Source organism: Mixophyes fleayi, chromosome 4 (genome assembly GCF_038048845.1).
Source record: "Mixophyes fleayi isolate aMixFle1 chromosome 4, aMixFle1.hap1, whole genome shotgun sequence".
In the NCBI taxonomy this organism is placed as follows: Eukaryota; Metazoa; Chordata; class Amphibia; order Anura; family Limnodynastidae; genus Mixophyes; species Mixophyes fleayi.
The window spans coordinates 55422785-55438203 of record NC_134405.1 but is presented as its reverse complement, the minus strand read 5'-3'; the positions used below and the strand labels follow the sequence as shown (position 1 = coordinate 55438203).

Genomic DNA, 15419 nt, shown 5'->3' with positions numbered 1-15419 from the left:
ACCTATTCTAAGAGATGCTCATTCAATAGCTATTGGCTGCTCCGTCATCATGTTCTATTGGCTAACAGGACACAAGCTTGTACCTAGAACGGATCACAAATGAGGATACAAGGAAAGGAGGAGTATTTGAATTAGACTCCGCACTCAACAGCTGCACCACCCAAACATTACATTTTATTGAAATGGGGGGGTGGCAACTGCACACACAAACTAAAGTCCCAACTTTCTAATCAATGAATCTTCAGACCAATACAGTTGCAGTTAGAAAATCAGGGACGTCAGGTAAGTTCCGATTTACTTTATTACAACTGAGCCTCTCCAGCACAGTCATGTCACGCACATAACCTTTATACATATAGTGCATTTCTCTTTAGCTCCAATTCTGTGCTTTTCAGTCAAGTAGTTGTAGAATCAGGCAGTTCCTTCTTGTTGCTCTGGGATACAACAAACCGTTTGCTCTCTGGATAGCATTGCATTCATATCCAAGAGCAACACAGAAAACAAGTACATACTAGGCAGAGAGACAACAAGCTAGAAACAATAATAAGCAATGTATTTAGTATAAGTGCAGGAGTATAGAGAACTACATGGCTGCAACAGGAGAGAGAGAGAGAGATTCAATGGCTACAGAGGACAAAGCTGGACATAACAATGTATTCCAATACATGGAAAATACACCAACCCCAAATACAGGACAAGATGCCTTGCACATGTTTATTGTGGCTTGTTATCGAAGCTCAGAGCAGGAATTATACGGTTATAAAACAGACACGCTCCAGAGGGGCTTCTCTTGTGCCTCACATGTATACAATTTGATATGGTAATCTAGTCAATACTAGGAGCTACAAAGTGAAGCAGGCAGTTGCCGTGGCAATACAATACAGCATTGCTTAACATATGTTTGGAAAACAAGGCACCCATCTGTTAATGTTTGTCAGATAAATGTATGTTGGTCCACATTAGCGACAGAACAGATTTATAGCAGGAGCGCGTAGCATGAAGCATTTCATAGGCGATTGTTGCAAAACTGGAAAGGCGTTCTCAAACCGAAGTCTGTACGACAGCCAAGGGTTTATGAAGCTGGTTTAACTTCAGCTGATGTGTAAACGGGCGACCTGTTGGCCATAATGATGACTAGCTGAAATGCCTATTACGTCTTGTCATTACCCAACTACCTATAGATTGCCATGAAATAATTTGGAGGGGAAAGAACATGGGTGGACCAAGATGTCAATAATGGCTGGTTAGCGTATAATAGTTTCACCAAATAACCTTTTGCATTGCTACCTAGAACCATGTACATCAGTTTATAGACCCTTGCCTCACCTACATTCCCCAAAGTCCAACAAGCCTTTCCCTGGGCACAGAGTAGAGCGCTGTCAGAGGAAGGGGGCTGAACCTCTTACCTATTCTAACAGCGTGGAAGGGAGCTGTTACATTGTAAACCTCAGTTCTATTAGGTGCATGTACATAACAAACCTAGAGTAACAAAAAGATGGTACCCCAGACACTAAAACAAAAAGTCGTAAAGCATCATTTAGCATTTCACCACACTGCCAGCAGTAATAGTGAACATACATGAACAATAAGCAAATGGCATTCATCGCGAACAGTAATTGTTTACCCCTGCCACAATCATATAAGAGCAACCCAAATTTTGAAGATGCAAGAATAATTACTGCTCACTCCAAATGTACATTCACTGGTGCACAATCAAGATAAACCTAAAATTTTGATATGATTGAATGACAATTGAATTTACCAGGACTATTTGTAGACACTTGTCACACAAGAACCTTTGTGATAATATCCTATATACACAAACGGTTACCGAATGCTTCTTCTACCATCACCATGAGGAGCACTGCTAAACAATTTAATTAACAGGGCAATGCCACCAGTAGGGTGAAGACAGACAAGTATGTGTGTTTGTGTAAAACAAATATATATATATATATATTGTGAGCTGAATAGTTAAGCAGTCTAAAAATGCACTAGGAACCAAATGATGTTACTGGCTAAGATTGGTCCCCAGTAATTGGTAATTGATGGGCTACTTTCTCAGCCTGCAGAATAGAGACCTCCACTGCATATCAATATCAATTATTTTATACCTCACAACAGGTGTCTGTGGGATCTTTATGGTTAAAATTGTCCCTCTTTTTTGCTCACACCACTATGTGATGTGAGCAAAAAAAAAAAAAAAAGAAGAGCATAGATTGCCATACTGTAATTGCTGGTATTTTGTGCAGAAACACCTCGGGGCAGATTCAATTGCCGGCGATGTGGAGCGCGAATATTGCCGGCAATTACGGTAGGAATGTCCGCTCATTTTTACTCGCACCAAAAAGTGAGTGGGGACTCCAACCATAACATCGCCGACAACACCCTGCGCCAAATTGAATCTCCCTTCTTGCATGAATTCCTATGGAACCTGGATGCCTCCAAGTGTCAAGCAGTATATTTTAGGCATGAACAATAACAAAAAAAAAAATACCTGGAAAACCCAAAGTTCCAGCAATAGATCCACATCAGTACATGAGCTGAAGTTAGTATGTGTTCACCATCATTTCAACCCAACCAAAAGTGCTGCCTCTACAAATACACCAAAAATATTCAGCCTAATGTGTGTTATTTTAGATCCCCATAATAAAATTAGGATTCTAATAAATTCCCACACAACTTCTCAATCTATTCAGCAGAATAAATAACCAGAAACTGTAACGCATCTTGAGAAGACTGCTGTGTAAAATACAGCAGGCTATGGATCCATACACCTATATGTAGTACCGCATATTCCGTCCACAGGAACAGTAATGATACAATCATATGAACTTTCCTGGTGATAGTCAGATAAAGAGGAACCACTCCTTTGCAGGAGGTCTAACGTTGCAAATACTGCAATTCAAGTCATTAGGGGTTTACTCACCTTGTCTTTTTCATGAGACAGTAGACACACTGGTGGCAGCGAGGCTAACGATTCCCATCCCTGCTTGCCCTCTGTCAGCTTGGAATTCAGTTTATACAGCGACCCGTCCTTTACGATTCTCCCATGGCCCATTGCGCGCTTAACTGCAAGCCTTAGCTGTTGGTGGAAAGCTGAAGCTGCACTTGTATTGCCACTAAAGGCTGCCCCCACATCCCGCTGACTCCGCAGATAGCGTTCAATGCTCTTCAAAGACGACCCCCCTGGGTCAGAGAGCCCTTCTAATGCCCTTCTCAAAAGCCGGTGCCAGTCCACACCCTCTGGCCGGCCTGGGCTCCTGCCAGTCTTAGGTAGTGACAAGCGGCCTGGGTTATCAGGGTCCTTGTAGGAGTTCTGTCCCTTGTTGGTAACCTTAAGCACTGTTCCATCTTTAACACTGAGTTCCAACTGCTCCAAGACAGTGTGGCGATCAAGGCCATGAGAAGTGGATACAGCATTGCAGACTCGCTCCTCTGATGGGCGCTGCTTCTGTTTCTTCACCTTCCTGATGGCCTCCAGGATCCATTGCGTATACAAAGGATTTGCCAACTTCACCATGATGACTGTATATCCATAGAGGTTTAGCCTTGGTCCTGGAGGGAGGAAAGGAGGCTGGCACTGCCCGGAGGCTGGTTCACCATAGCATACACCAAGCTCCTGTCACGCCAACCGTACCAAAGTCTAGAAGTCTTGGTGTGCAGACGCGAAGTACAGGACAGAATATAACCTGGAAGACTTCTGTTATACCAGATACTGCAAATTCGACCAAGTGTGATATAGTCTCAAACCTGTGAAAAGGAAAAGAGAGGATGTCACAAGTGGTAATAAGAAGTACCTCTGTGGATAAGCTAACACTTGTTTTAAAACATTTATGAGTATATTGAAAGAAAAATACACATACTACGTACTTATTACCTATGAAGGTTATTAATATACCAGTGCAAACCTATTTACACAAAGGGATCAGACTATCTTTCCAAAGAAAGCCTACGCTAACATGCCAATTTACAAGACCATAAGTGAAGCTTACTTTGGAGGCAACATAAATTTTGAATGCAAGTAGCCTAATTATGGTATATGAACTGGTGTCAACCCCCAAAAACAGACGTTTTCAGATCATCGCAAAGCTGACTGGGGATACTAGCAACAAATCATCCATTGATTAAAGTATTACCACAAACCTAGAAAAAAAAATTCTCCAAGAAATCAGCTGTTAACACAAACATAATTTTGGCATGAAACCATAAAGACTATACAGAAACATATTCTATAATATTGCCAAATAAAAAATAAACATCCCAATTCAAACATGGTGTAAAGCAAGCCTATAGCAGACACAAATGCTTGTTTATAACACTGATGAACAGAGGCACCTGTTACACACCATGTACATAAACAAGAGTGACACTGATAGACACCATAGCACTTGAGTATACAGCCATCTAAAGGGGATGTATACATGATCATGTTTACATTCAAACAATGTAAAAATGGCAAAACCATTTTTGGTCTGGTGAACATAAACCCACAAAAAAATAACTTCTGGAACCAATTAAAATTAACACAACATGATAATTGACAGCACATGTGCAACAAGACACAAATACAAATTCAATAGAGACGTGAAAGTCATTTTGATAAGATAAAGTAGTATCACTGTGTGGATATCATATTCTACCATGCATCACTCTGTAAGTTTGTATTTCAGTGTATACCACTGTAGCGCTACAACAGTTGTGGAACCACAAGTCCCAGCATAGATTGTCAGGAGTTGCTGGGACTTGTAGTTCCAGAACAAAAGGAGACACACATTTTGCCTGTGGTGTATACAAACACTCAGGATCGTTGTATGGGGTAGCACTTGCTACATAAACAGACCTGCCCACCTGCACAGGCAGGTACATACAGTGCTCACTATGTGTGTACAGACACTTAGATGCAATAAGACAAGAGATGCTCAGAAACATCGCACAGTAAAGTAGTCAGACATATACAATGTAATACTTGGTATTCTTATAAAATGCAGCATGTCCAGTCTGAGGCCATGGGAAACGCACAGAAATGGTCCCTCTCGGTATCAAGGCTACCACACAGCATTACACAATGCAGCATAACGACACAGGCACTCGTGTTTCACGTCTTACACAAGCCGGACCCACTGCTCTCCTGGCCGGGCCGGGAGTGTACGCAAGTCCCCGGCTCGCTGAGGCGGCGTAGGCCTCAGGCCAGGGCCTGGCAAGAGGTCGGAAGGCGGCCCTGGGTGGAGCCGGGCGGCTGGGGAAACAACCACCGTGTGACCGGGAGAAGCAGTAATCGGAGAGGAGCAGAGAGAGAGCGAGAGAAGGGTGATCTCTTACCGGGAGTCCCAGGAGGCAGCAGCGACGGAGCGCGGAGACACCCCGGGCTGATGCGGCGGCCATCTTGAAAGCTGAAACCCGGGGAGGTACGGCGGAACTGGGAACAGCGCGGCGGGTGGACGTACAGGTGTTTAGAAGAGCGCGGAGGGCGAACGGAGAGGTAAATGGAACGGCGCGGCGGGGCTAACAGAGAAAAAGACAGACCAGCACAGTGGGGCACAGAGGAAGGTGAGTGGAACAGCCGAAATAAGGGGCAGAGATGTTGTGTGTATCTCACGTTGTGGGCGTATCTCTAGTTCATGGAAACCAGTCTGTGCTACATAGGGGAGGAGTTGTCAGTTACAGTAGGTCAGGGAGGAAACCAGTTAAGGAACAGCAGCTGAGTCCTTGTGCTGATTGGTTGTTGTGCGTCACTCGTAGGAGGGGCCGTTTGGTTGTTGTTGGACGGATTCAGTGAGTCAGAGAGGGAGGAGCGGACGTGAGTGGAATAGCTCGCTTTTGCTGATGGGAAAGAGCGGTCAGGGAAAAGGCGCTTGGGGTAGCGGGCGAGACCATGTGACCGATAACGGGCTGGGCCGCCAGAGCCGCCATTTTAGTTTTGGGCAAAACAAAGGGCGTCCATCTTATTAACCCATGCTTTACCCGATGCCTTGCAGTGTTACCCCACATAACCCCTCCCTTTCATGCATATGCAAGATATTATTAATATTGGGATGCAAACGAGATGCATTTGCATATCAGTGTGTGGAAAGCCCGGGAGTCAGGGCAAATACCAAAATTCAGCGTTCTGCTTTCAATTATAAGGCTGGGATTGTGATATTGGATATATAATTGTACGTATCACTGTCACACAATTGGGTTCACAGTTATGTGTCATGATTACATTAGCTATGTGATTATTAGGAATATATATTTACATAGCTACCAACTAGCTCTAATTTCCAGAGTCCCAGTTTCTTTTGTTGTTATTGTCCCTGTTTCTCAGTATTGACACATAGTACAATACAATTCCTATCACCCTGCCTGTAAGATGCATATTTTTTTTTTTTACCATCTATCCTTATCTCCTGGGCTTTAGAAATTAACATTGTTTAAAAAGGAGTATTTACAATGCAAAAAAAATGCTCTCATTACATCAGAAACATGACATGAGGAAGTTTATAGGGTTCAGCAGTAAATTGCTCCTGCAAAATATTTTAAAATGTTGGCAATTATGACAGCAAGCTTGGGTAACCTGTTGTAGTACTACAAGTCCCAGCATGTCATGCCAGGCACAATATACTGAGACATGGCATATTTGGCAACATTCCAACTATTCCCAGAGTTGGTTTGTGACTGAACGTTTTGATCCAGGCATGTCACATGCACTACAATCTCATAATGACATTTTCACTCATTATGCTCCTTTATAACTTAAAATTTTCGTATAAAATAAATATTGACCTATTTTGTTATTGCATTTAATATGCTGAAATGGATTTGTGTATTTGTCATCGGTCAATATTGAAAAATGGGAGAATTTCCATGGACAGAATAGTTTCATTGACAAATCTTAAAAAGTTGGGACTATGCCTGGATCTTAGCAACAAGTACGAGTAGTACAAGTCTAGTATCATTATTGCTATTATTATTTATTTCTAAGGTGCCACAGATTTCATAGCGCTGGATACAGAAGCAAGTAACAAATAGATGAGGTAATACATATAAGTAACACAGATGAGTGTGCGTAATGCTATGGGGACAGAGATAATGTATTATCAGAGCAATAGTTTGTTTAGGCTTTATTGACTCTATCTAAATTTTTCTGACATGTTACCTTGATAAGAAAACAGAGCCATTTTGCAGTTTTCTAATCAAATCTCTGATTTCTCCTACATTAACCTACTTTTCATTGGCTACCGCAGTCCCTATAGACCTCTATGAGGACTGTGATGTGAGGAATTTACCAAGAAGTGAAAAGCAACAACATCTAAGGATAGTGTTAGTTTACCTTGTCTATGGGGTCCAGTGATACTGGAAATGCTTTGCCTTGTTTACTATGGACATATTATGGTATAATACACAAATTATTTTTTTATCTAGATTAAATTGTTATAAATTACAGTATTATCACTTCAGTATTTGTAGGGATATTATATGACCCGTATTTAAAAATGTATGCCTTTAAATGGTTAGTGTCCATCAATGACCTTTAATATCGTTATAATGTACAGTAAGTAAGACTTTTTTATTAAGAAATTAGAGTTATTAAGTTAACAATGATTTGGAGGAACTGTCAACATTTTAAAATTAAGTAGCAGCTTAGAAGCTCTTCCAACATACCCAGTAGGTAGTTGCCTAGTGTCGTTTTTGTTTTTATATTAAATGTTATCCAAATCCATGCAATGGAGGGCCCAGAACAGGCTCCCCACATCAAAATTCTGGCCAGCGTACACTAATTGGAGGTTCGACTAGGATCTAATGTTACCAGTCTGTGAAAGTTTCGTACATCAAAGGGTAGGTCATGGACCCTATCCCCCTTAAATCTTGGCCAGGATCCAACCTCACATTGGTTTCATCCCAATCGGTGCAGGGGTGTCGAAGATATTCACCTACAAACAAACAAATTTGTTCTTTTATATACATATAGATTTGATTATATTTTTGTAATATTACAGGATGGATTGGGATAGAGGTTACAGAAAAAGAAGTGGGGGGGGGATCAATCTCAATTGAACAATAAGTAAACAGTCAATCTAATGAATAAACAAATGGTAGAGGGATATTCCTTTTCCAGTTAAGGGCTGTAAGGATTTGTCCAATTAGTTTTTATGGTGTTTAGGCACTTCAGGAATTGGGGGAGGCATCAGGTGATATGATAGGTTGAAAGGAACATGTACCTGTGTAATAGTTGTAATTAAATCACACAATTCTTGCCAGAAGGTCGTTATTTTGGGGCAGCTGCACCAGACATGCACTAGAGTGCCCTCCATGGCATAATTGCACCAGCAGGAGTTAGAAACCAAGGTATATATAGCACTAAGTTGGGTCGGGACTAGATACCAGCAGAGTAGCAATTTTTAGGAATTTTCTTTTATTCACGTACAAATTGAACTCTTAGCAACTCCTTCTCATATTCAGGACCAGTCCTCAGGGCTTAAGGTTTCACCCATATCTTCCTCCCAGAGAAGCTCATGAACTCTTTCATAGGTTGGCTGTGTTTGATGAAGATTGAGTAAAAAGGTAGAGATCAGGCCTTCCAGACGTGACTCTGCCCAGACAGAAGACCTCAAGAGGGGAGGGGTGACATGGAGTTCGCGGGTCGATTTTACTGGAAGTGCTGAAGCTGCAGGTATTGATTTAAAGTGCTCGGCTGTAAACCAAAGTGGTCACGAAGCTCAGAAAACTTGGGGAAAAGTTCAAAGGTGCTATTTCATGGAGACCTAGCTGGTAGAGGAACAAAACATCACCTTATAAATTGGGACAACGCAGCAAAGGGACTACAGCTCCTTTCAGTTAGGGGTTTTATGCTGGGTTTGGTGTGAAAAAGTGCTATCATCCTGGGTTGTGTTTGACAATAAAGGGTTTTATGTTATATGAACCTCATGTACGACAAGTCACCATCAGCCTGTTTTGGTACCTGCACCCTAGCAGGTACAGAAGGTACGCCTAGCAGGTACAGGCACATGCGTGTTTCTGCAGGTCTGCATGAGCCTCACTAACATACCTCGAGTGTACTTGGCCTGCGTTTGTACGTCCCTTTCTCCTTTCTGCCTCCCCAGGCACAGGTGGGCGTAATTGGCAGAATCGCACACTTTCTGGACATGTGCAGAGCGATAACATGCAAGATACGCTATACTTGCTGGTGTACATCCCACACTGCATCAGCCCCTAGTAATATACAATGAATATTCATTACTGCTGCTCTTCATTCATGAAAGTGGCGTTGACACCTGTGGAGTTAATATAATTAACAATCAGTCAATCCTCCAAAACGTGCTGGATTTACTCTTTATAGTGCACAGTATGCTTCATCCTGCATGCTCCTAGACTAATTGAAAATGAAGCAGTATAGTCAATGAATGTGGGAAAACTGTTAATGACCACGGCTAAATGGACACTTGAATAAACACATAAGTATAATTGTTTTAAATAAGCAATTAGCTTCAAAGCCGAGAGCAAATTACAGCTGCCAAAATACTTCTGCTTTAACCCCATATAAAAGACATATTTTTAACCAGCACCAAAACTAACAATGAATTGTTAATTATCAAAGGTCCTTAAATCATCTATAAAAAGTCATGTGCAGGTGAAAGTTGTTACGATAAATCATATAATGTATGATAACCTGTCTGCTTCCCGTTCTAAGATATCAATAGAGCTATACAAAGGTCAAAAAATCAATTAGTCCTCCAAGTTACAAAGTAAATAATGGTGTTAAATGATTTATTATCGGTGCCATTACAAGCCTTGTATGGTGACAATCAGTCCTGTCTATAAATGGTTACTGGAAAGGTTTCCTTCAATTAGGCAATATCTAGCAGATTTAAATTGGTAAAATCTTTTCCTTCTCTTCTATACTACATCTAAGTCGATACGTCATAGGCTAGAGCTTCAAGAGGGATTATTTATTTAAAATGGATATTCATTACTGCCGCATTCCATTTACAATGGTGACACTGACATCGACAGATTTGATTCCATTTAGATCACCTGTCTGAAGTAATCGACAATCGATCAGCCCTCCAAACCTGGATGAGTGTAATGAATGAATGTGGAGTGGCTGATTGTGGTTAGGTGAACGTTTAAAGACGTGTTTATTCTGAATTGGTAAATGATTTATAAGGTGAGATCATATTTGTTACATCACAAATTGATAATCAAAAATGCTGGAAATGTTTTAAAAAACAATGTACGGATGTAGGTTATAATAAATCATATAATGTACCATACATTGTCAACCTCCTCAAATTAAATTATCAATATACTTGCATAAAGGTCAATGAATCAAACAGTTCTCTGAAGTGTATAGTGTAACAGTTCTATCTTCAATACTAAAGCGGAGCTGCATGGTTTTAGTGTGTGTGTACGTAGATTAACACATTGTAGCCACTAAGTGATATTAAGGACAAGTAATAATGGTTTCTCTCACAAAGTGTAAGAAAATGCAGAGTTAAACAACACAGTGGAACATACAGGGAACTTCACCGGCTGCAGCCTATCACTGCCCTTGTCATTTCACTCTCCTGGACATTGTAACTTAGTAGTTTACTTATAGTTTTGTCTTCTCTCTTTATTTCCCTGCTCTCACCATCCAGCTGCCCAACTCCTGCTCCCTCTCTGACCCCTTTCATTTGGTGCTTCTGCTTTCTACAGTCTCTGTCACCTCTACTTTCTCACCACTTCACTCCTACCCCTGTCTCTTCACTGCTCTCCTGCCACTAATTCCCCCTCCCATTATTTTCCCATTGCCTGTGTACTGTATTTCCTGCTCTTAACTCTACCATTATTGTACTGTCCTACTATAATATTGCTCTACCAAAATATTGCCAGCTGTTGTTTTACCACTTTGATTATGTTGCCACTGTCATACCTTCCTTGCTATCATTCGTGGCTCTACATTGTCTAGGAATAGATACCATTATGGCTCTTCACCATCCTGGACATTGCCCAAATAAATCTCTGCACCATCTGGATCCTCCAGGACTCTGTACCACCGAAACTCCTGCACGATCTGGATCCTCCAGTACTGTGTACCACCTAAGCCTCTGCATCATCTGGACCTTCCAGTACTGTGTACCACCTAAACTCCTGCACCATCTGAACCCTCCAGTACTGTGTACCACCTAAGCCTCTGCACCATCTGGACCCTCCAGTACTCTGTACCACCCAAACTCCGCACAATCTGTACCACCTAAACTCCTGCACCATCTGGAATCTCCAGGACTCTGTACCACCTAACCCTCTGCACCATCTGGACCCTCCAGATCTCTGTACCACCTAAGCTCCTGTACCATCTGAACCCTCCAGGACTCTGTACCACCTAAGCCTCTGCACCATCTGGACCCTCCAGGACTCTGTACCACCTAACCACCTAAGCCTCTGCACCATCTGGGCCCTCCAGAACTCTGTACCACCTAAGCTTCTGCACTATTTGGACTCTCCAAGACTCTGTACCACCTAAACCTCTGCACCATCTGGACCCTTCGTGGCTCTGTACCACTTAAGCCTCTGCACCATTTGGACCCTCCCGGACTCTGTACCACCTAAGACCCTGCACCATCATGGCTTCAGTAGCTTGCAGACCTCTACACCATAGTATACCCCACTATGTCTATTATTCCCATGTCCTCCTATTGTCACACATTACCCCCTCCCTTTTAGAATGTGAGGTTTCATGGGCAGGGTCCTCTACCTTTTGGATACATTCATTCCAAATGTCCCGAGATTGACTGGACATCCTGAATCACGGGTCACAAAAGGGAAGGGGCCTAACAAAATGTGGATGGAGTTTTACCCACATTTGATCATTTGTTGGAGGAGAGGGGGGGGGGGGCTTCTTTTGACCCGATTTTGTGATTATAATAGGAGGTATGTTTCTGTACTCTATGGGCCTGATTCATCTTTGATCGTAACCTTAACACAACTTGCATTTAAGAAAGCATATATGTAACTTGTACGCACATATGCCCCTATTGAAATACAGGCACATCTGAGTAGTATGTCTCATGTGAATACTGTAACGTGATGTTAAATCAAGCGCAAGTGTCATTGTATTTTTACTTGCTATTCTGCTTTTCAATCTACAATGGTTTCTCATTAACGATAAAATAATTAGCAATTTATTTCAATTCTTTCTATAAAAATGTGCAAAGGGGATTTATTCTGCACCTGGAAAAAATAAATAAAACTGTAAAGACTACATTTTAGCAGCAAAACATTATTACATGTTAGAAACAGATCTTTGCTCTGTGAGTGTAAATTGGTCCCACATGTTTCTAGCTCTGCAGAGTTCAGAAGTGCTATATCAATAGTAATTTTCTGAAAGATTCATCTTAGTGTGAACACAGTACTAGCCAGAGGACTGCATTTTGGAGGTGCATGCAGATATATTGGATGTAAGTACATTTGCGTGCCTCATCTTGTGCAAAATAGTTCTGCGCCAATGAACACAATTACATGCAATTTATGTACAAATGCACCTATCTCCACTTGCCTTTTTTACATATGCTATTGTCGATTTTTTCATCAACAACCCCACCAAAGCCTAGCACACTAAACTGAAACCTAGTCTCCCTATTGGAAAATCTGGCCAAGTAGTCAAGATTACTTTGTACAGTGTTCTCCCCAGAAAATGTTGCCAGTCAGGTGGCATTAAGAAGTAGCCGGGTGGTGGCAGTGTAATACTTTGCAGTAATATTGAAAAAGTTTGGACATTGTTGCCCACACTTTCCAGGACTGGTGATCAGTGGTCTAACACACACTGCTGGCTGAAGTGCCTGTTCTAAATGGACAAACAATGGTTTATTCTATTATAATAGAACTCTGTTGGCCTCCAACGCCGGATGGCGAGTAAAAACAGCTGGATGGAGCACCCAGGAAATAGGTGCTGGGGAGAACACCTGTATTTTCTGTGATGATTCAGGGCAGCACGGTGGCTTAGTGGTTAGCACTTCTGCCTCACAGTACTGGAATCATGTTAGATTCCTGACCATGACCTTATCTGTGTGGAGTTTGTATGTTCTCCCCGTGCTTGCGTGGGTTTCCTCCAGGTGCTCCGGTTTCCTCTCACACTCAAAAAACATACTAGTAGGTTAATTGGCTGCTATTATATTGACTTTAGTCTCTCTCAGTGTGTGTGTCTGTGTGTGTGTGTTAGGGAATTTAGACTGTAAGCTCCAATGGGGCAGGGACTGATGTGAGTGAGTTTCTCTGTGCAGCACTGCGGAATAAGTGGCCTATATAAATAGCCAATGATGATGATCCCTTCGAGAATAACTAATATAAATGTATACATAGGTAAAATTGCCCTAAATATATGAAGTTTATACTTCATGCATAGTGTCAATTTATTTGGTGTAATTTTTTTTTCTAAATAACCTAACATATACACACATACAAAAAAATATACATTTTAATGTATGTTATGATGTCTATTTATGCTAAAAGTAAAAACATCTGTGATTTTAATGTTAGTTTGTTTCTTCCATTATGTGAGCTGTACATATTGAGGATCACAGTGAGGGTGACGATGAGCCCACAGGTGAGGACAGCCATGACGGTGCAGACGAAAAACAGTCACCTAAAACTACAGAAAATCCTGCTCCTGGATCTCAGGACAGTGGCAACATGTCAAAGCTGCAGCAATTATTTAAAAAAATGTATGAGAATTACCACCTCTGTGCTTCATAAACTGGATCACATAGGCATCACACTAACACTTGTACATGGCACTTTTGAAAGATTGACAATTGCTATAATAAATTATATGGGGGGGGGAGTGGTTACACCAGCCCATGTGACACCTGCCCCTCTGGCAACTGCTGAACCTCTTGTCTCTGTGGCATCTGCTATTCCTCCTGCCCCTGTTGCACCCGCTGATCTTTCTGCCCCTGTGGCACCTGCTGCCCCTCCTGCCCCAGTTGCACCCGTTGACCTTCCTGCCCCTGTGGCACCTGATGCCACTCCTGCCCCAGTTGCACCCGCTGAACTTTCTGCCCCTGTGGCACCTGCTGCCCCTCTTACCCCTGTTGCACCCGCTGATCTTCCTGCCCCTGTGGAACCCGATGCACCTGTTGCACCCACTGAACTTCCTGCACATGTGGCACCTGCTGCCCTTTTTTAAAAACCAGAAAGTCCATCCTAAAACCGATCTGGTTGAGGTATGTCAGAAATTGTATGCAACTTTCTCTGTGAATGGATGTAAATTGTGAGTGAGGAACGAAGGTCAGAATGGGTAAGCATTGTCTCCTTAGAAGAGAAAAAAAAACCAATCACATAGGAGTATTGTTCAAACAATGTTATAAACAATTAGGGGATATTTAGACATGATATGGTGCTATTATAATTCAACAGTATTCCACTTTTTTTTTTTATTTAAGTACACCATAATGCAAAGAGTATTAGCATTTTGCAAAGGTGCAAAACTAACATTTTATTTGTCAAATATATACAAATCTGTTTAGGGGAAAAATAGGCCTAACAATAAACTATTAGGTGGTGACACTAGTACCTATCTGGAGAGATGTATCAAATATAGCCAAGACATTTATGGATTTGAAATGCTTTCTATTGTAAAAAAATAAATGCATTTCCACCAGATGGGACCAGGGCTATATGTGTACCATCTACTGTACCTATAACATGCGGAGAGCTGGCTATGATGGCAAATTGCCGCTTTATGCACACAATTGACTGATCATTGAATGACAGATGGATAAATTGATGGATGCGTGACAGGAATGCCTGACCGCACATGACTAAAGGTGGACTTAGACAATCCTGCTTCAACACTCACTGTGGTCTGGAATGACCCAGACACACAGAAGTGTAGCACTGCCAAAAGTCTGAGGGGTCGGTAGTGTCGTGATGTTGCGCAGTGGTTCTAGGTCACTCTTCACAATGCACAGGATGTCCATGATGATATGAGGTGGAAGCCGATAGCGTCAGATCATCGCAGCATCTGACTTCCCAATGAGTGGCCTGAAGACCCTTCCTGGGCTGGTGACGGTGTAGAAGCTGTTGGATTCAGAGGGAAAGGAGTCTGTCAACCTCCAGATTCATTGCTCCTGCAATGATTGGCTATATGCGAGAAAGATGGGGGGAAAAAAATAAAATAAAAGACATTACCTAGAGTTTTGGTTCCCAGACCATTTTAAATATCCGCACATGCTAATGTAGGCATTGCTTTTGAAATCAAAGCAAATTGTTTATTTTGTTGTTACTGAGATGCACATGTGAAAGTTTCACCTACATTTTTGCAGTATGCAATTAGCAGCTATTTTTGTTCTTCAGAGGCGAAATGGCACAATGGTGTCCTTCTGGCATGTTCTTAAGTAGTGTTGTTTCATAAGATGAGTGGTGTCAGGTGTGCAGGTGAATTGTCAATCATCCTATTA

The 15419-nt window shown here is 41.8% G+C and overlaps 1 protein-coding gene and 1 long non-coding RNA gene across 3 annotated transcripts in view; one reads left to right on the top strand and one right to left on the bottom strand.

Moving 5' to 3' along the window:
* The window catches only part of KAT6A (lysine acetyltransferase 6A), a 34182-nt gene extending 28591 nt beyond the window's left edge, over window positions 1-5591 (bottom strand). For both annotated transcript variants that reach the window (XM_075207069.1, XM_075207070.1), the window contains exons 1-2: window positions 5323-5591; window positions 2930-3753 (exon numbers count right to left, since the gene is read on the bottom strand). In XM_075207069.1, the coding sequence (XP_075063170.1) occupies window positions 2930-3523 (594 nt within the window). In that variant the 5' untranslated portion in view covers window positions 3524-3753; window positions 5323-5591. The remainder of the gene's footprint in view (window positions 1-2929; window positions 3754-5322) is intronic.
* A 346-nt stretch (window positions 5592-5937) lies between these two features.
* Window positions 5938-11207, top strand: LOC142149858 (uncharacterized). The gene is made up of 3 exons (XR_012690891.1): window positions 5938-6155; window positions 8512-8653; window positions 11006-11207. It is a non-coding gene; the product is annotated as an uncharacterized LOC142149858 (long non-coding RNA).
* The last annotated feature ends 4212 nt before the right edge of the window (window positions 11208-15419 follow it).